The 20,920-nt window shown below is 54.5% G+C and overlaps 1 protein-coding gene across 4 annotated transcripts; it reads right to left on the reverse strand.

Annotated features, from left to right (window-relative positions):
- Positions 1-3,000: 3,000 nt before the first annotated feature.
- SFXN3 (sideroflexin 3) lies at positions 3,001-19,003 on the reverse strand (the record flags this gene model as incomplete). Of its 4 annotated transcripts, none has more annotated exons than XM_080822420.1 (11): positions 3,001-3,246; positions 13,497-13,544; positions 14,225-14,274; positions 14,950-14,999; positions 15,176-15,303; positions 15,565-15,650; positions 15,796-15,871; positions 16,223-16,321; positions 16,681-16,851; positions 17,515-17,678; positions 18,919-18,983. In XM_080822420.1, 10 exons carry the CDS (start codon positions 17,673-17,675, stop codon positions 3,243-3,245), a joined length of 873 nt encoding a protein of 290 aa, XP_080678546.1. In that variant the 3' UTR covers positions 3,001-3,242. The 4 variants fall into 4 exon arrangements, with proteins under 4 accessions (XP_080678546.1, XP_080678544.1, XP_080678547.1 ...); XM_080822418.1 differs by lacking the exon at positions 3,001-3,246 and adding an exon at positions 11,100-13,237 and having other exon boundaries at positions 18,919-19,003; XM_080822421.1 differs by lacking the exon at positions 3,001-3,246 and adding an exon at positions 11,723-13,237 and having other exon boundaries at positions 17,515-17,642; positions 18,919-18,967.
- Positions 19,004-20,920: the final 1,917 nt, after the last annotated feature.

Consider the following 20,920-nt stretch of genomic DNA (forward strand, 5'->3'; position numbering starts at 1 on the left):
CTCCGAAGTCCTTCACCTCGGCGCGTGGGCTGACCCGCGACTTACCTGGCGGGGTGGGTAGCAGGGAGGACGAGGTGCGGTCAGCGGGCGAGGGCACCGCGCGATTCCGTGGCTCAGTCAGGTGAACCCCGCGAACCCAGAACCCGGCGCGCTGCCGGCGATCCCGCAGCCAAGGCCTGGAGCGCCCCCTGCGGGGGAGCCGAGAGCACCGCAGGCAGGTGGTGGCGCGGGGCGAGGAGGCCGGTGGAGAGAGCTCCAGCCCCGCCCGGGGAGCCCGGGGCGCCCCCAGCCCACCTGCGCGAGGGCACCCCGCCCGGGGGAGGAGGGGCGGGAGTCCGAGGCGGGTCGGATTCCCAGCCAGCTCTCTCCTCACAGGAGGCGGCCCATTATCCGGCGTCGTTAAAGAGCAATTAGATGGAAATTAAGCCGAGAACAAGTATTGATTATCTCATTAAGGCCGGGGGAGCCCGCTCTGTCGGTGAGAGTTTACCGCCGCTCACCCCATTATCTGCAAGGTGAAAGCCTGCGGTCATCAAAACCCACTGAAGTATCGATCTTACCCTATCCCCAAACCCAGTCCGGGGCCCTCCCACTAGGTCCCACCTTTAGAGAGGTGACACGGGGAGGGGGTGTGTGACAGGTGAAGGAAGATCTCAGGTCCCCACTGTCTGGGTCTTAGCACTTCCTCCGAGGTTCCTTTCATTTTCTTCTTCTAAAGCATTATTTTCCCCCGATGCTACGTTGGTTGGGGGGTTGGTGAGACCAAAGATAGTTCACATCTCTCTAGGGTAGTAGAGGGGAGTCCCCTAGTTTTTACAACCATGGAAGATGAAGTAAAGTTGAAACTTAACCGCAAGTATTTGCCCTTGTCGGCACAGTGTTTAGGGCATCCCTGGGCCCCAAACTCCTTACCCTGCAGGGAGAGGGGGGAAACCTAGCTCTGGATCACCACCATCCCCAAAAGAGGAGATACTTTGGACAGTCCCCAAGGCCCCCAAGTCCTAGAAACCCCCGAGTTCAGAAGGGGCTTCCCCAGGGTCCCAGATGATGTGACCTTTGGAGAAAAATCACGGCATTTTAGAAAAGTTGTTTTCATCCTAGTTTTGCTTCTAGCTAGTTAGAGGCAAGTCACTTGCCTGTTTAGGCCACAGAGTCCTTACAAGAATAGGGTTGGAAGAGCTCTAAAGCTTCTGTGCCCTCAGACACAACAATCTGTCAGACAAAGTGCTGAGCTTAGGCTGGCAGGCCCCAGGGGTGCAGCCAGCCGTGTGCCCCAGCCCTTGCCTGCCCCCAGGAGCTTATGCCCTCAAGGGGAAGAAGACATTGAACAGATAATCATGGAAATAATTAATAAGTTACCATTGCGATATAAGTGGGAAGGAAGAGTGCAGGTGCTATGAGGCTGTTTAAGAAGAAGCGAAGGGAGCTTGCACAGGAACCAGATGTTTCAGTAAAAACACGGGGATCGCCTGTTGCCCACTAACTCACTCAACAGACAATTACTGAACCTGCTCCAGAGCCCATGGTGAGCAAAACGATGGTCCCTTCTCTCTGGAGCCCACAGCCAAGTGAGAGTGACAGATATCCATGATATAACCACAAATAAAGGCAGGAACACACATACGGTACGTATTCTGAAAAATATGACGGAGCAATGAGCGAGAATGAGGAGGAATCGACTCGGAGAAGAGGGTCAAGGAAGCCTCTCTGAGAAAGCAATAATCCGTCCATCATTTAAGATCCGAAGTCTTCCGAACCAGTCTTTGGGAAAGCTGGGGGAGTCTCCTGGAGAGGGCGCACCTTCCTCTCCAGCTCGCCTTGCCTTGGAGCGCGCCCAGGGCAGAGACCGTGCCGAGCACAGGGTTCGGGTCTCTGACACTCCCGACCCTATTGTGGGGCTCACCTGAGAGAGTTCCAGGGGAGCCCAGGGGAAGAGGGGAAGAAGGCGGAGGGGTGGGGGGCGCGGAGGGGGGGGATGGCGGCGGCAGGTGGTACGCCCGGCGCTCACCAAGTTGGCCCGAGCTGAGCGTGCGGCGCTGCTGCGGTATCTGGGCTCCTCTCCCTGCCCCGGAGCCGGGCAACTATTAATCTTGGTTGACGGTTTCTAATGTCCTAATTGGGAAGTGGGGAGAGCGGCCCAGTCCGCCCTAAAGGTAGAAGCGGCTAATGGGCCTCTTCATCACCGCCAGGAGCGGGTCCCTGGCGGAGCGCGAGGGGCGCTGCAGCAGGTGAGACGCGGAGCTGGCGGAGGCCCTTAATGAAGCCGCGGGGCCCGGGCGGCCGGAGCTCCCGGGAGGGAGGCGGTTCGAGGGGCGAGAGGGCAGTGAGCTCAGCCGCGCAAGGGGGCTCACCTGGGCGCCCTCCGCCTGAGGAGGCCTCCAGGGGGCGCGTGCGGGGATGGGGTGGGGGTGCTGGGTTAGAACTGAGTAGATACGGATCTTTTCAGAGGTGACAGGAGCTGGACGGGATGGGGGGGTCGCCCTGCAATAACCGAGGCCCGGGCGCAAAGTGGGCGCTCCGCAATGTTGCGGGTCCACGAAGCGTGGGCCCGACGCGTGCCGGGCGGAGATGTTAGAAGCAAATGTGCCTTCGCAGGCTTCCTGGACCCTAATGCCTCCAGAGCGCCTTGTCTTTTTCGTAGCCGCGCCCCTGCCCCTTTGAGACTCAGTTTCCCTTCTGGAGCGGGTTTGTGATCTCCCAAGCCTTCCGCCTCTCATGTGGGTCCCCCCTCCCCCCCCCTTCCAGGATATCCTAGCGGGACTTGCAGCCAAGCTAGTCCCACCAATCCAGTTCCCCTCACCCACCCCCGTGTGGCCCAAACCGTTGGGGAGGACGGGTGGGGGGGTGCTTGGGCCCACCCAGCCGGGTTGGCGCCGCTCTTCCCCTCCCCTGGGAACCGCTGCGTCCCGGAGCCGTGGCTTCTCTGCGGGTTTCGCTGTCTCTCGCTGTCAGCCTCTCTCTCCCGCCCCCTTCTCCCTCCAGCAGCCTCAGAAATATATTGTATTCTCACCTAATCCTGTTCAATTACAGCATAATAAAACACATAATAAAAACCTAATTCATTTTTCTCCCTCACCTCCTCCCCCCGCCCCCATCTCCCGGCATCTTCTTGCTCGGGATTAAAAATTTGTCTTCATGCTTGTGGCACCGCAGTCCCGGCGCGTCCGCATCTTTAATGTATGAGCACGGGAGCTAGGGACCCGCCAGTTCCGCCGTCTTCGCTCAAGGAAGGCGTCCGCTAGTCACCTGAGGATACGGGTGGGGAAGGAGGGGAGAAGCGCAGACCTGAGTGGGGCCCCACTTGCAGCCACCCCTCCCTTCCGCGGGTTGGCTTGGGGCTCAAAGCCTCCCCAGATTTCCAGTGGCGAGGCGATAGCCTGTCGGTCCAAGCCGAAGGACCCAGTGTGGCCTCCAGGGGGCGCAGTGTGGGGCAGGTCTCGGGGTGGAGTTTACTGAGGAGACTTGGCAACCCCATGCCGCCCCGTCCCGTGATGCAAGGCAGAGCCAGGCGGGAAGGAACCCCAGTGTCCTTAGCCTCCATTCTCTCCTTTGCTCCTGATCTCAGCTGGCCCGGACAACGCGCCTCTGGCTTCTAAATTCCCACCACCATCCCCAGTCCCTAGGGACTCTCTCCCACCCTCTGATCACATTGTGAACAACCTGGATCCCTGAAACAAGGTTAGAACTTCCCACAAAGAATTATTATGAATTCAATAAGAGAAAATTTCCTACAAAGCCACAGTGCCTGGAGATTACAGAGGGCAGCTCTGAGACCCAATACACCCCAGTGATATTCCCTCATGCCTTCATTTCTTCCCTCATGCATTTAGGGCAAGGGGTCCCAACTTTCTAGAATTATGAACCCTTAGTTTTCTAGTAATTTTTAAAAAAAATTTTTAAAGATTTTTATTATTTATTTATTTATTTGACACAGAGAGAGCTATCACAAGTAGGCGGGGGGTGGGGAGGGAAGCAGGCTCCCTGCTGAGCAGAGAGCGGGATGCGGGGCTTGATCCCAGGACCCTGAGACCATGACCTGAGCCAAAGGCGAAGGCTTAACCCACTGAGCCACCCAGGCACCCCTAGTAATTTTTTCACAATACCCTAGGCCAAAAGAAATATCTAGTAGTTCCCTGTAGGTACTTAGGTCCAAGAAATTTTAGGACATATTTATGGCTTAACTCCTTTGTACTCTTTTGAAAAATGAATACCTATATGTTGGAGGGAATAAAGAATATATTTTTTAAAGATTTTATTTATTGGGGTTCCTGGGTGGCTCAGTGGGTTAAAGCCTCTGCCTTCAGCTCAGGTCATGATCTCAGGGTCCTGGGATCAAGCCCCGCATCAGGCTCTCTGCTCAGCAGGGATCCTGCTTCCTCCTCTCTCTCTCTGCCTACTTGTGATCTCTGTCAAATTAATAAATAAAAAATCTTTAAAAAAAAGATTTTATTTATTTGAGAGAGAGAGTGAGTGGGAGGGAGAGGAAGAGAGAATCTGAAGCAGATTCTGTGCCGAGAGCAGAGCCCAATGTGGGGCTCGATCCCACAACAGCATGACCTGAGGTTGAACCGGCGAGAGTCAAACTGCTTACCTGACTGCGCCACCCAGGTGCCCCAGGTGTTTTTTTATGTAATTCTTTTTATTATTATTATCATTACCGTTATTACTTTCTTTTTTATTTTTTTTTTATTACTTTCTTTTTTAAAAAAAGATTTTATTTATTTATTTGATGGACAGAGATCACAAGTAGGCAGAGAGGTAGGCAGAGAGAGAGGAGGAAGCAGGCTCTCTGCTCAGCCCGATGCAGGGCTGGATCCCAGGACCCTGAGATCATGACCTGAGCTGAAGGCAGACGCTTTAACCCACTGAGCCACCCAAGCGCCCCTATCATTATTACTTTCAAGTAGGCTCTGCACTCAATGTGGGGCTTGAACTCACCATCCCAAGATCAAGATTTGCGTGTGCTACCCACTGAGCCAGTCAGGTGACCTCCCTTTTTATGTAATTCTTAACCTTTGTTAGTTACTGATTGGACATCGAGTATGCTGAGATCTGCATAACTTCTCAAAGCTTAGAATCAACTTGGCTACTGCCATCCTCATTGCCTGTGCCACATTAATTCTTTTTGTCACAACAACCATCAAAAATCCAGTTTCGCAAAGACATTGAAAATAATGCAGCACAATCTAATTTTGGAACCATGAACTGGAGTTTGTAGTTTGTGCAATGTCCAGATATGGAATATTGCTGGGTTCCTCTTGAAAACAAAAAATGTCCTGCAGCAGTCCTGCAAGTTCATTGTGGCACTCTGGGATGCCTCCACACACGGTTCTTGGTTCTCGGGAAACCACAGATTTAGGGAGTCTGCCTGTTTCCTTTACACAACAATGGTCTTGGAAAGTTTAGGACAATTGAATGGAAGTCATTTGATTTGGCCAAAGGAAAAGAACTTGAATTTCATCCACAACTCAGGGTCAGATATAGGCAGTGGAGTCTGAGAGCTTGAGGGTTTAGGTGTTGGAAGCCAGCTTGCAGAAATGGGGCCTTGAAAGAAATCACTAGCAGTGAGGAGCAAGTCCAGCCAGGAAGAGTCAGGCTCAGCAGAAGGCCTGAGTATCATAAAAAGGAATGCTTTTAGGTAGATTGCAGGAGGGTTGCTTAATCTTACATCACTACTACCCAGTACCTCCCCACCCCATCGTGCCTTGGTGCCTTGGAAAACAGGCCATGAAAATGAAACCATATGGCCAGAGGCCCAAGCAACTCTACGGTGAGACCCCTCAGTGGGAACTGGACAAGAGTAAGGCGAAGATGTCTCCTTTCCAGCATGCCTTAAATGATGGCAGCTCAGTGCCAATCCCAAGAAGCTACAGAGGTAGAGAGAGGGTAGGTCAGCACCACAGGCCACAAACTACCACAGGAAAGAGTCACTGACACGGTGCAGAGAAACAGACAACAGAGTGGAAGACAGTGGCTCTGATTACATGTGAAATACTCTCCCTCATCCCCTTTCATTTGGGGCTCCTGGAGAGACACAGAAGAGATGGGGCTGATCTCCTTCTCTCCCTGGCCATCATATGTAGGGACATTTCCAGGGACAGCTTCACTTTGCCTGAAGGACTTTTCAAGCCCCTAGGTTCTTTTTTGTTTTTGTTTTTGTTGTTTTTTTTTTTTTAAGATTTTATTTATTTATTTGACAGAGAGGTCACAAGCAGGCAGAAGGGCAGACAGAAAGAGAAGGGGAGAGGCGCCTGGGTGGCTGGCTCAGTGGGTGAAGCCTCTGCCTTTGGCTCGGGACTCAGGTCCTGATCTCAGGGTCCTGGGATCGAGCCCCACATCAGGCTTTCTGCTCAGCGGGGAGCCTACTTCCCCCTCTCTCTCCGCCTCTCTGCCTACTTGTGATCTCTCTCTGTCAAATAAATAAATAAAATCTTTAAAAAAAAAAAAAGAAAGAAAGAAAGAGAAGGGGCAGCAGGCTGCCCGCTGAGCACAGAGCCCCATGTGGGGCTCCATCCCAGGACCCCGAGATCATGACCTGAGCCGAAGGCAGAGGCTTCACCCACTAAGCCACCCAGGCGCCCCTAGCCCCCAGGTTCTGATAAACCTCCCTGGGAGGATATGCTCTCCCATTCTCCAGGCTGAATGCCACTAAAGATGTGAGCCACTGTTTCCTTTGTAAATATGTGACATATTTTAGATTTGTTGAGGAGTAAAACAGATTGAGAACCACTGTGTTAGTGATCTTACCGAGGACCAATCTATGAGTGGGGTTTAGGGTGCTTTGCTTTCCATTCATTTATTCAGCAGACATGTATTGAGTACTTACTGTGAGTCGGGCAGCATTATAGGTGTTGCAGGCATGCAAAAGTGAAGATATGGGCTGTTGTTTAATGGCTATAGTTTCAGATGTGCAAGAAGAAAACGTTATGAAGATCTGTTTCCCAACAATGTGAATATACTTAACACTAGTGACTTATACACTAATAAACAGTTAAGATGGTAAATTTTATGTTCTGCGTTTTTCACGTTTTTTTAAAAGATATTATTTATTTATTTGACAGACAGAAATCACAAGTAGGGAAAGAGGCAGCGGGAGGCAGGCACCCTGCCGAGCAGAGAGCCCATGCGGGGCTCATGCGGGGCTGGATCCCAGGACCCTAGGATCATGACCTGAGTGGAAGGCAGAGGCTTTAACCCACTGAGCCACCCAGGCACCCCTCCACGTTTTTTTTTTTTAAAGGTAAGATATGGTGCCAGCCCTCAGGGAAGATTTCATTTCAGAGAACTACAGATGCAAGGGACCAGTAATAACACATTGTGTATTAAATATCAATCATGGCAATTCCCAGCTCACAGTAATTGCCCTACTCCCCAGCCATAGAGGTAGACCTGAACCAATGATGTCCAATATCCTTGTAACTTGACCCTGACCTCTGGACACCTCCCGGGAGGAGACAACTGATCTAACCTGCACAGATTTCTGAAACTTGAATGGGAGATCAGAAACTAGAGCTGTTGAAGCTGCTACCTGAATGGGGGTGTCTATAAACTCCAGTTGCTGAGGCCCCAGAGCAGCCCAGCTTCCCGCTCTTTGCAAAGCCAGGCTGGCTAGTGCTGCCTCTGGTTCTGAGAGCTGCTGCGGAGTCCTTCCAATACATCTCTGTTGACTGAAGCTAGCCACAATCACTGTTGTTTTCCACAAAATAACTTGAATTAAAACCCAAACCAGAAGTGCTTCTTCTGGGAAATGAAAGTTGCAATTGATTGAGGACTTGCTGGTGATAAGAGAAGGAAGGTCTTTAGTCAGGTAATAATATAGGTGGTTGAGTGGTTAGTTCATAGATTTACACAGCAAATTCTTGTTCCATAAGCAAACACCTTACCTTGAAGGAACTGCTTGTGGCTTGTTAACAGGAGCCGGTTACTCTCCTATTGGATGTACGGGGTCACAGGAGGAGGAAGGGGTTGTGTGTGTGGCCCAAGCTATGCAGGCTTCCTCCTCTGTTCTCCCGGTCCTTATTCAGTTGCACAACTTTGCTAAGATTAGAAGGAAGGAGAGGCGGGAGGAGGCTGGGATGCAAAGCTGGGGACTGCAGTTGTCCCTCTGGCAGCCAGGGTTGGGACGACTGCCCGGGAGGTAAAAGGTGTGTGTATTTAGAGAGGAGGGAGCTGCCCAGGAAGTTCCCTTGGAGGGAATGATCCAACCCGGTCAAGATCCCTCCAAGATTCCTAGCAAAAGAATGCATCTGCATCGGGGGCCGAGATCGCTGACAGGTAGGGAGACTGACGTGGAGGGGATGGAGAGAGGCTTAATGACTGCTGGGCACAGGCTGTGTCCCTGCAGCTGGGAAGGGCCTCGGTTCACTCAACAGGCCATTTCTACCCAGCTTCGGCCACAGAGCCACTCTTAGCAGAGTTCAATAAACGTTTCCTGAACGTTTATTGCGAGGCAGGGGCAAGAGGCAGGGCCGACAGCCTCGTAAGCCGCGAAAACACCCGGGCTTGGTACCTAAGGAGGGAGAGGCCTCGCGCGATTCCTCGAAAACCTCGCGGATTTCCGGGCAGGAAGTCAAGGGGCGGGCGCCGAGGTGCTCTTGGGCTTCGAAACTGGAAAGGAGGAAGGCGATTTGGCGGATTTAAGGGTCCGGGACCGAGGTCACCCGGAAAGCGGATCTGAGCTCCTTGCTTAGACCGGGAGGATGAATCGCATTCCGGGCCAGCGAAGATTAAAGCCGTTGCCTGGGAAACGGAAAGGAGGTGGAGCCGAGCCTGACTTTGACAGGGGCCAGAACAGGGGCGGGACTCTGCGCCAGACCGGCTTTGCCCCCCCAGGGGGTGTGGCCTACCTATGACTGACAGGCACCCACCCACCCCCAGGGCGGGGCTGGCTTGAGACCGACTGCCGGACTGAGGAAACGGGGCTTTGGCTGTGATTCGTCCGGCACCGCGAGGGGACAGGGGACTAGCCTAGTCTGGCTGGCATGGGCCCACGGCGCCGGAGCTGAAACTGGCCGTCACCACTGCCCCTAAGACCCGGCCTCAGTGACCCTAGAAAAGAGTAGGGGACCCCAGAAGAGAACAGGATATACTCACTTAGCCCCCTCCCTCTGGCCAGGCTAAGCCAGAGGGGAGCCCTTTTCCTCCTTAGAGGATGGGCTGGGAGAGAGGGAGTGTTGTGGTCTTCATAATGGGCAAGGTGGGGGCAGATGAGGCCAGGCCAGGGGAAGAAGGCTGGGAGGAAGACCAAGGACGCAGATGTAGGCTCCCAAAGAAGCGTCCCAGGGTCTGAGCAGGAGGAGGAGAAAGGGAGGCCCAAGAATGGGGGAGATTGCTTTCCAGTGAGAAAAGGGCTACCTCTGCCCAAATGCTGACTTCTGAGGAAAAAGTCCAAGAGTCTGGAAGCAGTTTGGAAAAGGTACCTGGCTAGGCTTTGCCCCCAGAGAGCCAGCCTGTGAAGTGAGCTGAAAGCAAACTTTTGCTTTGAGAAGCAGGTGTGGAACTAGGAAGGAAAGACGGCAAGAGAGCCTTCCTTCCTAACTGTCCCCCCCAGTGCCTTGGCTGGTCTTCTCTCTGATATGTTTGGTGTTATCTGCAGAGTGTAAATAAGTACGTTATAAAATGTTCTTAGTGATTTTAACAGAGATTCCTGCACCTCACTCCCCAAGTAGGTTTATTTTACATGGATTTTCCAGTAAAAGTTCAAGGCCCCTTTTCAAGGGGGTTACCAAAGGCCAAAGCTGTACCTTCAGACAGAGGCGTGAAGAGTTGACCCAGGGCCCCATGGGCTTGGTGGGAGGCAGCACTCAAGACAGGCAGAACAGGATGGAATTGAAACGTGTCTTCTAAATGTCACCCCATATTTAAAAAAAAATTTTTTTTAAGTAAGCTCTGGGTCCAAGGTGGGGCTTGAATTCATGACCCCAAGACCAGGAGTCGCATGTTGGACTGACTGAGCCAGCTAGGGGCCCCCTCTAAATGTTGCCGCAAATTCAATCAAGAATAAGATGGGTCGGGGCGCCTGGGTGGCTCAGTGGGTTAAAGCCTCTGCCTTTGGCTCAGGTCATGATCCCAGGGTCCTGGAATTGAGCCCCTCATCCAGCTCTCTGCTTGGTGGGGAGCCTGCTTCCCCCTCTCTATCTGCCTGCCTCTCTGCCTACTTGTGATCTCTGTCTGTCAAATAAATAAATAAAATCTTAAAAAAAAAAAAAAAAGATGCATTGCCCCGGGGGGCTCAGTCGGTTAAGCAGCCTCTGCCTTCTGCTCAGGTCATGATCTCAGGGTCCTGGGATCCAGCCCTGCTTGGGGCTCCCTGCTCAGTGGGGAGTGTGCTTCTCCCCCTCCCTCCTCCCTGTTTGTGCTCTTTCACCCTCTCAAATAAATAAATAAAATATTAAAGAATAGGAATCTTTGCTCATGCTCCTTCAGCTATAAACCCCTCAACTCTTCAGTGGCTTTAGTAAAAGGTCTGAGTACACTGTGGGCCTCAGTTTTGCTGGACTGTAACGAAACTGGGCCCAGGGAGGAGATGCCCTGAAATGTCAAAGGGACCAGGAGAACTATTTCAAGTTCGGCTGGGGACTGGCAGGTCAGGAAGAAGCTTAGCATCGCAGATTCAGAGTCACACAGGTCGGCTTGAATCCTGGTTCCACCACTCCCTAGTTGTGTAGCTGCGGGCAACTTTTTACATGTCTTTAAGCCTGTGTTTTTGCCAAGAGTGGATATAACAAATCTGGCCCCACAGTGGGTTGTGAAGATCATAAGAGATAATGGGCTTAAAGCACTGGGCTTTATCAAGCCTGGCACCACACATAGGGCTCAATGAGCAGTGGCTGCTGTCACCTCCACTGTCCATACCAGTAAATTTCTACGGCCCAAGAGGCATAATCGAGCCCAGGCCAAGGTACCAGGTTCACTTCTGGCTGCTGTGGGACCATGCAGCCCTAAAAATTTTTCCCTAACCACCTACTGTGAGAGCTTTGAGCTGACAAAGGGGAAATGAGGGCTATGCCCTGCTTGGAGTAGACAATGGATTTTATTGTAGATTCATTCCTGTTTATTCTTTTGCATCTTCCAAAGCCAAGACTTACCGTAAGAGACATAGCTATAAACTGTTTAATAATAGCTCTCATCATCTGTTCATAGACGTGAACTTTTGGTCTCAGTTTTCCCAGGGAAAAAAAGGGGTGTTACATAAGGAGGGATGGAGGGTCCTAGGATGGGGGGAGGGGGCATTAACCAGCAAATGGTCTGTGCCAGGCTTATTCTTGTGTTGTACTGATGGGGTGTGGAGGGGTATGGAGGGTGTGCTGGTGCCCTAACTTCTCTCTGATGGAGCTGGACAGTCCTTAGCCCTCTACCCTTCCTCTTTCCAGAGGCTGCCCCGGGAACCAGAAGCTACCAACCCATGCCAAATGCCTGAAGGGAACCAAGAAGCCCAGAGCCTGGGTTGGCCTGTAGGTGTGTGATCAGCCTTCTTAGCAAAAAAGGAAATGGAAGGCATCTACATCCCTTCTAGGGTAGTTAATACTCAGGGTGCCAATGGAGGACTGATTTTCTAATCTCACCGCGCCCTCTGCTGGGAGCTGAAGTTCCTTACAGAAGGGGAAGGAAGAGACTAAGACCTGCATTTTGTGGGGAGGGAAGGCAAGGCCACAGGCAGGAGGTTGGCTCTCCCTGGACCGCAGGATATGGAATCAAGTGAAGATCAAGAAGTAGACAGGTTAAAAAAAAAAAAAAGAAGTAGACAGGTTTTCACTTTATTGAGTAACAATGGCATCATAGTTTTAGTTGCTGGTGGCAAATAGCTGGGAGAGAAGGAAAGTGCTCTTAGAGGATCCCATGGGGCCTTCCTTCGTTGGCCAGAAGGCCCAGCTCACTATACTCACTATACTCACTGTACCGCCCACTGCTTCGGCTACAGCTCATGGGAGTTGGAGTCAAGGTCCAGCCCTGTACCCTATGAATATATCACCATATATTCCATTCCCAAGCCTACCTCTCCTTTGGACCCCCTGTGGATGCCCCAGCCCTTCTTCCTCTTGGGAGATGAGGGCAGGAGTAGGGGTAGGAGCAGGACTAAGCCTCAAAAAAGAGGAGCTAAGGTCGGACTTCTGCTGAATGTCTAACAAGAGCCAACAGAACACAAAATGTCCTGTCTTAAGATTGTACACTCAGGGCCTAGTTGCCCTTGGGTGTGTCCTTGTCACATCCATCCACTCAGATACCTGAGCAGGGTAAGCACCATTCCCACAGCTGTGTCCCTCTGTAAGAGGGGGCAGTGGGAGCTCTTAAAGGGGAATGTTTGCTCTGCCTTCGTGGCTTTTTGGTGTGAGGAAGGAGTTGGGACCCTAGCGTAGAGTCTATGATGTCAGAGCAGACCAAGAACTCTGAAGGTTGTCCCTAAGGACTCCCACACTGTGGTGTGGGGGAGAGGGGAAGATGGCAGGGGTGCTACAGGATACTGACACTCCTTTGTTCTCAGAGAGGAGAGAGGATGAACGTATCTATTTCAGGATGTGGGGGATGCCTAAACTGCCTGTCTCCCTTATCCTGTCATGTCTTCCTCTGCCAGCCCAGTTCCCAGGACAACTTTGGGAGCTAGGAACCAGAATTCTGAAGGGAGTCAGCCCAGTTTGGCCGGCTAGTGTCCCTCAGTCTCTGTGCAGAGATCCCGCGGCTCCTCCTGCATCTAGAAGGGGCGAGGTGCTGCTAGAAATGACTTGGCCAGTGGAACTGTTGAGGCAGGAAAGTCGTGTAGCCTGGCTGGCTGACAGGTGGCGAGATGCCAAGAGAAGCCAGATAGCAGCATACCCTAGGACAGCATATCTGTTTCTAGTTTCCAGAATAGCACGTACACACACACACACACTTACGTACATGTATCGTGTACGTACGCACGTAGACAGAGAAGCCCAGCAGAAAGGGATTGTGTGGCCCTGCTCTTTGAAACCAGAAAGGAGAGAAAAAGGCTGAATGGAGGCACCTCTCTCAGCCTAATGGACTGCTGGTCTCCCCCATGGCTTCCCCACCCAGACCCCACCCAGTACCAGGCAGATGGGCAAGGGATGGGGAGGGAGGGTGAGGCTCCAGGAAAGCAGCAGCCCCAGGAGGTGAGGGAAGGGGCCAGGGACTGACCCTCCCTCAAAGCCCCTTGTTGTAGTAAACCACTTCGATGTCTGGGTTTTGCTCACGGATCTGAGCTCTCAGCTCTGGCTCCAGCCTGCTCACAGGTAAGGAGCTGCAACAGAACAGCAGAGGTGGGCTGAGTATCCCCGGAACCCAGCCTGCATCAGGCCAAGCAATCACCGCCTTTCTTCCTCCCAGACTGAAGAATCTCCTTCGGCGGCCAGAATCTCCTTTCCCGGCCCCAGAATAAGTTTAGTGCCCGGCAGGCCAGCCCTCCTCCTGGAACACACTGAAGGACCCTCAGGGCAGCTGCTTCCACAGATATGGAGACCCACCCAGAGCCCCCAGTCCAGCCGGGGGGCAGCACTTACCTTCTCTGGGGGAACAGGGCACAGCACAAGGGGGTGGCAAATACCAGGCTGGGGAGAAAAGTGTTGGAAAGGTTTGTGAAGTTTTGACCTAAGGCTGTTCCCTCCCTGCACCCCATGCCTTCTCTGGAGGCAGCCCCTAGGGGTGGAGACTGATTAAAACCAATGGTGACATTAGGTTCTGGCTGAGGGACGAGCCTCAGGGCAGCGACAGTGAGGGCCAGAACCAGCAGTTAAATGTGCATGAAACTCCTGGATGGTACCAAAAGGTATATTTCCCTGCTTTCCTCTCACAAATGAAGACTAGAAATATCTCTAGTATTTCTACTGGAAATACTGGCTCAGTAGGTTAAGCCTCTGCCTTCAGCTCAGGTCATGATCTCAGGGTCTTGGGATTGAGTCCCGCATTGGGCTCGTTCTCTGCTCAGAGGAGAGCCTGCTTCCCCCTCTCTCTCTCTGCCTGCCTCTCTGCCTACTTGTGATCTCTGTCTGTTAAATAAATAAATAAAATCTTAAAAAAAAAAAAAAAGAGAGAAGTATCTCTTCGACTAGACTGTTGGCCTTCAAGGATGGAGATCACCCACAACACGCCCTACAAATGTCCCAAGACCCCCTACAAGCCAGATGTATGAATGAATGAAGTACATGAATATCTTAAAGTCAATAAATATCCACCATACACCCACCGTGGAAAGGACACTCTCACCCTAGCTGAGTCTCCGCACACTTACCAGAAGCCCACCAGTCCCACCTGCAGGGGCGCCCCCAGCCAGGGGCGACGCTGTGGGGAGACAGAGACAGTGGAATGGTTTGCACCCCTTCCTCCCCTCCCCTCCGCCAGGCCTGCTTGCTGACACCCTCCTTAGCGTCCCATCACCCATTCTCCCCTCTCGGAATGGGTCCCACACTTCCTCTAATCCTCCACTCACTTTCTCCTGGCCTAATTGGCCTCCATGAACCTGTCCCTTCTCCATTCACTCCAGCCACAGGAACCACCATTCTGTTCCCCCCAACGGACCCAGTTGGTGCTCAATACTTGTGAATAAAAGATTCAGTGAATGAGCTTGTATTCCTGTGTCCCCCTTCTCTGTTCTGTTCATGCATGTGTGAGCCTGTGTGTCTTACTGTTGTCAGTAGGTGACAGCATGAATATGCTGGCAGATGTGATTGTGGTAGTCCCTCCCCGAGTCAGAGGCCTCGGGAGTGACACCGGTTCTCTTCCGGACAGAATCCATTTCCTTCCTTCCCTTATCTTTTCCTCCCGTCCCCTCAGGGTTCCTTCACCCCAGCCCAATCCCCTCTTGCTGAAGGAATGAAGGGGGAGGAGGCAGCACAGGGGTGGAGCAAACAGGGGGCGTGTCTCGGACTCAGGCCAGGCTGGAAATAGGCTCCGGGCTGGTCAGTACTGCTTCCAGCCACCACCACTTCCAGGATGGGAAAGGTGAGAGTGACCTACCTTTAAGAAGTCCTTCTTCTCCAGAGTGTCCATGATCACGGGGGGAATGGCTGCAGGGAGAGTAGGGCGGCAAAGCAGGGAGTTAGTGAAGTGAACGCCCCCGGGATTCCCGGGAGAGACCGATCACCCTTCACAGCTCCTCCCACTCCCCCCAGCGTCGCAGCCCCCAGAGTGCTCAAAGCCCCTGGAGAAGCCCCCACGCCCCACCCAGGCGCCTGTGCCTCACCCATGGCAGGAATGGCCATGCAGATTCTCGATATCACCACCTGGAAGATTCCTTGCTTGGCCGCAGCCACCGAGTGGCCAAGTCTCTGATTTTCTTCATCAGTTACTGGGATGCCCACTTGCAGTTCCCTGAAAAGGAAAGGGGGTGGGGGGTCACACCACAGGCCCTAAATCTTACCAGCAATGCCCTCTTGGGCAGCTGTTCCCTGGGGTTCCCCCAGGTGTCAGAGAGTCAAAGACTATTGTTCCCAGCCCAGGATCTCAGAGTCAGACTGAGACTGTGCCCAGCAACTTCTGTTTGGGGAGGGAGAGGGCTGGGCTCGCCTGTGTGGTGGGACCGTGTGCCCACACGCACGGTGGGCGCGCGTGCCCAGAGCGGGAGCCACTCACCTCTGCCTCATCAGGGGGATGTTGATGCAGTTGGCAGCCGCCACCGCTGCAAAGGGCACAAATCTGCCGACCAAGGGGGGCAGGTGCTGGGGGAGGGAAGATATCACTTAGTGGCCCTAAGGGCCATGGGGTAGGAGGAACTCTGGGGAGAGATGTGGGGAGCCTGTGGATTGGTGTGGATGAGCGATGAGGAAAAGGGAGATGAATAAAGGGCACGTGGAGGGCATTTACCTTGGTGAGGGATTTGAGACCCAGGGCTGTGGCCACGGCACCCGTGGTGGCACTCACGTAAGCCGTCCCCAGCTGCCTGTGGTGACAAGAGTCAGGACACAACGTGGGAGGTGAGCAGTCCAGCCCGTGGTTCTTTCTCTCAGGGAAAGGCCAAATCCTCAATACGTGAGGCATGGAAGGCAGAGAAATTCCTCCCCTGCCACAGTGTAGGCTTGTCTGGAAGCTCCGATCCCTCCCTTTCAAGGGGAGAGAGGCCCCCACAGCACATACAGGGGATGCCATGCCCTCAGGCCAGGAAAGCGGGGAGAGGCACAGGCCTTGAGGAGGGCTTTGAGGCATCAGCTGAACAAGCACAAGCACGGGGAACAGTAGCAAACAAGAAGAAACAACAGGAGGCCGGGGCGGAGTCGCTGGGTACAAGCCTCACCTCACAGTGATGGGAGCATCGCCACTGCGGTTGGAGTAGTTAACAACAGCATTGAAGGACTGATTCACCCACTGCCAGAACACCACCGTCGGGGTCTTCCTGAGGGAAAAAAGACGCTTACTTCTGCCCCCTCCACGGTGTCCCTCGTCCTCAAATTCCTGATAATGCAACCCCAGAGGATATTCCCAAACCCTCAGGGGGGATCCAGCTGAGGACCCTAGGACTTGCTCTGGTGACCCCCACACAACCCTCCCCACCTGCCCCACTTACACAACCACAAACCCTGTCTCTGGGGTGGGAGGCAGTGCCTGGGGCTGAGTTCTGCGAGGTGTCTGGGATTCTAACACGAGCTCTCACCCACCCACTATTTTTGGCCCACCCGGCCTCACCTCGTCATCAAGCTACACTCTGGCATGCCTAAAGTGCTCAGGGTAGGGGACCCGTGGGACAGGACCTGCCTGTAGAAGGTGAGCATGCAGCCAGTGATGGTCATGTTCATGGGCACCTGCGCCGACATACGGCCAATCAAGACCACCTTCTCCCCGGTGTCTGGATGGAAGGCAGAGTCATACACATACTTGGCCCTCCACAGCTGGTCCTCGGTGAGCCCAGGTGTCACCACACCAGCCCTGCAGAGAATGGCAGGGAGGAGACAGGTAACTGTAGGTGGCAGATCTGTCCCTGTAAGGCCTGACCACTCAGCTCAGGGCACGTCTGGGCAGAGGATCAGGAACTTTGACCCCCGATCTCAGAATAAAGGAGCTCCTTGTCTCGGTGGGAGAACCACATCTTCCCAGAAGAGTAGGCAGGTTCCTATTTCTGTTTCCCTTGTAGCCACACAGAGAGGGGTCCCCTTCTCTTTCTGCCTCAGTGCTTGGTCGTGAGTGATGGTGGTTCCCAGTGGAGTGAAATGGCTAGGGGCATCACAGGCATCACTCCTGGAAACAAGGGGGATCCTCTCCTTCTCCCTGGGCTCCACTTTGAGACCCTCTGTTCTTGCAGAGGGTGGCCTAGCAGTGGGACACGCCCCTTTAGAGGGTTTGTGAAATAGACAGCAGCCCCCTGCCCACCAATATCCATGCCACCTCTTCAACCCAAACACCCTCAGATTCTCTGGATTAAAGCTCTGTGCCATAGCTGTCTGTGAGTCCAACACATAAGGCCAGGGAAGAAGAGGGTTGAGGAGTGGGGCAGGGTCACTCTCAAGCTTGGGGAGATAGATGCAAAAGGTACTGTAGTCATGGCAGGGAATGAGGCTCTGGGCTACAGGGTCAGATGGGGTAGTGGTCTACCTATAGTTCTGCACGATGTTTCGGGAAGCTTCCAGCTGTGCTCCAGACAGCAGCAGATTTCGGGGGTCGGTGACAGTGAAGAAGTGCCGGGCTCTGCCCAGGAAAGTGCTTTGGTCCCAGCGAGGTTCCTGGATATTGATATCCAAGGGCAACTCACCCATTTTCTGCAGGGCAAACACCAGCGTCGGGAGAACTCCAAGGAGGGGGTCCAAGAGCTCTGCCTGTGGGAACCTCTGGTGGGCCCTGCCCTGGTCCCTGGGCCGCTCACCAATCCCTTTGAGAGCTCAAGGTGACTCCAGATAGGTTAGCAGGGTTGGGGGGAGGAGCTGTTTTCCAGGCAATGTTCTGCCTCGGAGACTTGCAACTTGCAGCCTCGGGAGAAGGGGGCAGGGGAAAACAGAACCAGAAAAACAGATCTCCTTTGCACTCTGGCCTGGTGCAGATTTTCACCAGAGAGGGCTGACACGTGTATGGTTGATGCAAGAGCAGCAGCTAATCCTGTGTAGTTACTCTCGTGCTCTCTACCCACAAAAATACATATTATATGCATTATATATCCATGTTCACGTCAGTTTTAGGGCCCAGCTGCCTGGAGACCTAGATGCAAACTCCCAAGGCTGTTGGGGAAGATGGCATAAGCCATCCAAAACCCCAGCCCCTGATTGGAGGAGAGCAAGGGCTCAATGGCCACCCCAGGGGCTTATCTATTCCAGATCTCAAGTCAGGGACGCTGATGCCGGTCACGCTGATGCCGGTCACGCATGCGTGCTAGTGGGCAGGCCCCAGTCTCCTCTCCAGGGGCATCTTACTCAACCCACACTGAATGGCCCCAGGCCCTCCTTGTTCCCCAGTTGGGCAGGGCTGGCACAGACACCCATCCACCTCTCCCCAACACACCTTTGGCCCGAAAGGATTCAGTAAGTGCCCTCTCCACCCAGTACAGAGAGGAAAACCTGAAGCAGCATCTGGCCGTGTTAGGCAAAATCCTACAATATGACTAATCCTCTCCAACCACACTTCCTCCCTCCCTGGAAGACACACCCTCCCCTCTCCCGCGCACTCACACGAACATACCCACACACATACATATATGCCCTACACAGACACACGGAGGACACGCCCTGCATACCCTAGCCCACAAAGACCGTTACCTGCACGCTCACACATGCACGCACAACCCATGGCCATCAGCTGCAGACCCCTGAATGTACAGCCCCATGAGGCCCCACCCTGACATTCCTCCCCGCAAGCAGCCTCCCCTCGCGCCCCAAGGACTCCTAGAACCAAAGATACTGAGTCCGGAGAGGACAGGGAGCACACTTCAAGGCAGGCTTCCGTCCCTCTTAGCCCCCCATCTCCTACTCCCCTGACCGCCGAACCCCGCCCGGGACAGCAGACACTCACGCTTTCTTGAGCTCCGGGGTTTCTGGCCTCTGCAGCTCGCAGACCCGCCTTCCTCTAGGCGCCGCGCCCCTGCTCCTGCCCTCCCACCCATCACGCGTAACGTCACGCGTGACGCTAACCGGCAGGAGGGGCAGGGGCTCCCCGCCTCCGCGCGTTCGCTGAGCGTGCCCAGGGATTGGCAGAGCCTGGGGGCGGTGGGTGCCATTTGGGGAGACGCCCCCAGCCCAGGCTCCCGGGACCTGGCCCAGCGCCGCCTCCCAGAGCCAATCAGGGCTCGGGGAATCAGTTCTGGCCAGTCCCCAGCCAGAGAGAGGAGAGGAGGGACGGCGGGAGCGCTGCCCCCTTTGCTTGCAGTCCCCTAGCTGGCCTCTGGGGGGATCCGGCCGCGGCAGCAACGGGTCTAGGTTCCCCGGGCGAAGGCTCGCAGCGCCTTTCGCTGCGCGGAGGGGCCATCCTCTGATGGTGCGCTCCGAGGGACTCGGATTACCGCCCGGCTTGTTGCCAGATGGCCGCCTGGGCAGCGGCTTCTGTCTCCTTGGCCCCCAGAGCTCCTACCCCAGTCCCCACAAGCTCTTGTCTCCATACTTCGGCATTCGCAGTCCTTCACAGTCTCCCCCTGCCTGTGTCCTATGTCCCCACCCTTTTCCTCCTCCAGCCCCCTCCTTTTTTTTTTTTCAGCCCCCTCCTTATCCGCCTCTTATAACCCCTAGCTCCACTGGGTCCCCAGTTTCCTTCTGCCCCCAATCGCTATGCCTGCACCGCAGACCTTAGCCCTAGTCCCTGCCCTGGGATGTGTAGGGGCGGAAGGCTCAAGGTACCTCTGTCTACAACAAGCAAGTGGATCAGAAAGATTCTTCCTCCCCCTGGTGTCATGGAACCAGCGGCTCCACCCTGTGCCCTTTCCAGAACTGAGTGGCCGGAGAGACACTTAGCAACACCGAAGGAGGATGCATGTGAAAGAAGGCAGTAAACACACCACACACACACACACACACACACACACACTTCACAACTCACCCAGTCACCTCGGAGAGAACGCCTGCCCTGTACCCAGGCGCCAGCCCACGCTCCTGCCCACCAAATGCTTACACCCCCTCTGCCCCGGTGCCATTCCCTCACTGAGGCCTTGGGGGTGACGCGGAGGGGTGGCAATTCCAGGAGCCCTAGTGTCTGGCTTGGCCTGGAGAAGAAGCGGTTCTGGGCTCCCCTGCACTGAACCCGTAGCGGGAGGGGACGAGGCGTGACCCAAACCCTAAGTTCGTGGGGCGGGAGAAGGCATCAGAACTCGAATTGCAGCGGGCAGAACCCAGCGGCCTCAGCCCAGGTGACAAACTGCAGTCCTGCGTGCCCAGGGGAGGGGACGGAGCTAATGACTGGCGGCTGTCGCAGCCAATGGGAGCCCGCACCTACGCAGGCCGGCCTTATTCCCGTAGCCTGGGCGGAGCGCGGGCGAGGTTCCCCCGGTTGCTGCGCACGCGGGCGCCCACCGGCGGGGGAGGCCGCCGGCTGCCGCACCAGCGAGCAGGTGAGGGGAGCCAAGCTGGAGAGGTGGGGGCCGAGAGGACCGACCCGAGGGTGGGATGCTGCGTTCTGAGTCCCAGAGCTGCTCTGGGGGACTTGGCTCCGGGTTTTGTGCGCGCTGTTGTTGGGCTCTAGCCTGCAGGTCCTCCGCCAAAGCCTGGGAGAGGTTCAGGCCACCTCTTTAGAGGAGAGAGGAGGGGGACGGAGGGGACAACAGCCTGGGACCAGGTAAGCTCTGGTGGTCGGGGAATCTCTGGGACCCTTGGCTGCAGCTGTCCCAGGTCCTGAAGCCCTGGCCTAGAGACCCGAGCCCCCTACCCACAAACACAAGGAGAGGTGTGCAGGGGATTGTCCTGGCCCCAATTTCCTTCACACCATCTGAAGCCCTAGGGCCCGCAAGAATCCATCTCCACTCTACCCAGGACTGGGCACTGGGGTAGATGACTCAGCTGAGAGCCGGAATGAAGAGTGAATGAGAGGC

The sequence above is a fragment of the Martes martes genome, assembly GCF_963455335.1.
Source record: "Martes martes genome assembly, chromosome: 14".
Lineage (NCBI taxonomy): Eukaryota > Metazoa > Chordata > Mammalia > Carnivora > Mustelidae > Martes > Martes martes.